The sequence below is a fragment of the Sinocyclocheilus anshuiensis genome, unplaced genomic scaffold (genome assembly GCF_001515605.1).
Source record: "Sinocyclocheilus anshuiensis isolate Anshui unplaced genomic scaffold, SAMN03320099.WGS_v1.1 scaffold1986, whole genome shotgun sequence".
NCBI classification, from domain to species: Eukaryota; Metazoa; Chordata; class Actinopteri; order Cypriniformes; family Cyprinidae; genus Sinocyclocheilus; species Sinocyclocheilus anshuiensis.
In genome coordinates, this window is record NW_015542458.1 from 27,480 (window position 1) to 29,350 (window position 1,871).

Below are 1,871 nucleotides of genomic sequence, written 5' to 3' on the forward strand. Positions count from 1 at the left end.
CACTAAATTCTAAATTAAATATAGATGAATCCTTAAAGCTATAAAAGTTACTGATTTCCACATTTTTATTTTTTCCTTTGATTGACAGACATCACAGCATCTGGTTATTAGGTTGTTTTGGCTGTTATTACTCTAAGAGCTGCCGCTGCTGAACATGACGCAGATCTGACACGCATCCTATTTTCTCTCAACTCTCTTTACCTTTTCTGACCCACTTCAGGTCTTACGAGTTAAATCGGGTGTGTTAGAAGAGGGAGCCAGTGCTGGGCTGCTCCAGGACAGTTTTGAAAACCATTTCAGAGACATGTTCTTAAATGTGACTCATATAAAATATATTACATGCATGCACAATTTTAAGGCAGGTTTAATCGCCTTTTTGGTAACTTCATGACGTAACTGAGCACGACATTGCATGCACGTAGTTTATTTCGCACTTTGATATTCAATAATACAGGGAGAAGAGCACGCGCCACAAGCACAGTACAGTTTCCGCTAACAGCCCGGCGCTAAAGTGAAGTGATCGCGCGTCTGAAACCTCTCTCTCGTTTGATGTGATCGTAAAGACATTCTGCGACTAAATAAATGCACTTCTTGTCAAGAGAAAAGGTGACAAAAGCAGCAGTTGTGAGTGGGGTGGCCAACCCTAGCGCCGTCCCTGCATTAAATATTTTTAACACGTTAAACTGAAAAAATTAATCGTCTAATTTTGACAGCACTAATAATAATATATTCCAAAAGTTAGTATAATTTGAAACTTGAAGGAGAGTTTCGTACGTGTGTTATTTTCCGCTAACAGGTTGCTCAGTTCTAATGCAGACTGAATGCACTCACCTCCAGTATGGAGTCACAGGCGGTGATCTGGTTGTGTAAAGAGGCAATATTCTGACTCTCTTTGATATCTGTACCAGTGCTACTGTTAAGGGTCTCTGCAAACGTCCGTCACAAGCTTGAAATAATAAGACTTGATTACTGAAACATAATCATGTTCACTGACAGAAACATTATATGCAGAATCATAACAGTGAATCTCATGAAGTAGTTTTCTTTCGATGAGCTGACATGTTTTGGTGTGATTCTGTCATAAATGCACTGAAGTATGGATACAGTCCTTGATTGATGCTTGTTCGATGCGCTGCAGCTCCGTCTCCACCTGTTTAGAGTACTGCCGCAGATCCACACCCTGATCCACACAAACACATCTTCATCATCATCATCATCACACACTCACACATCAGCAGATCAGCGTCCATCTCACCGTCTTGAGCGCCTCCTTCACCAGATCATCCTCCAGATTCGCTTGAATGTGAACTGAAAAAGACAATCAACAAGGGATTATTAGTGAGTTCTGGAAATAAGCGACCTGTGCTTCCCTTCCTCAGCTGATGAGAGACAACGCAGAACTCACTGTCCACCTCGTCCAGGATGAACTCGTCTGTGGTGATGTCCAGATCCCCCAGATTCAGTGCAGGAACCGCCTCAAAGTCAGACTTCTACCGACAGAGACAGACAGTCAGCTCAGAACAGGCCATTAATACTTTGAAAGAATGCAATCATGATGTAAACACTAAAAATTGGGTAAATACTTTAAAAATGACAACGGTAGACAATAATATGCCTGTTAATCTTTCAATACATTAAATAATTATTTAAAACATTTAAAGGTCAGAGCCAGGAGCAATTACATAAATACTTGAATGCATTTAATGCAAATACATATTTTGAGAAAGCTGAGACAAATTCAGTCCAAAAAAAAAAATCCATCTTTTCATAGCAGGATACGACGAGTGTGTGTGTGTGTGTGTCTGTGTGTGTCTGTCTGTGTGTGTGTCTGTGTGTCTGTGTGTGTGTCTGTGTGTGTGTGTGTGTGTCTG

The 1,871-nt window shown here is 40.7% G+C and overlaps 1 protein-coding gene across 1 annotated transcript in view; it reads right to left on the reverse strand.

Moving 5' to 3' along the window:
• Positions 1-1,871, reverse strand: part of LOC107693764 (vacuolar protein sorting-associated protein 52 homolog) — an 18,990-nt gene that overhangs the window by 16,290 nt on the left and 829 nt on the right. Inside the window, exons 2-5 of the mRNA XM_016493279.1 lie at positions 1,406-1,490; positions 1,256-1,308; positions 1,105-1,180; positions 832-899 (exon numbers count right to left, since the gene is read on the reverse strand). Coding sequence (XP_016348765.1) covers positions 832-899; positions 1,105-1,180; positions 1,256-1,308; positions 1,406-1,490 — 282 coding nt within the window. The remainder of the gene's footprint in view (positions 1-831; positions 900-1,104; positions 1,181-1,255; positions 1,309-1,405; positions 1,491-1,871) is intronic.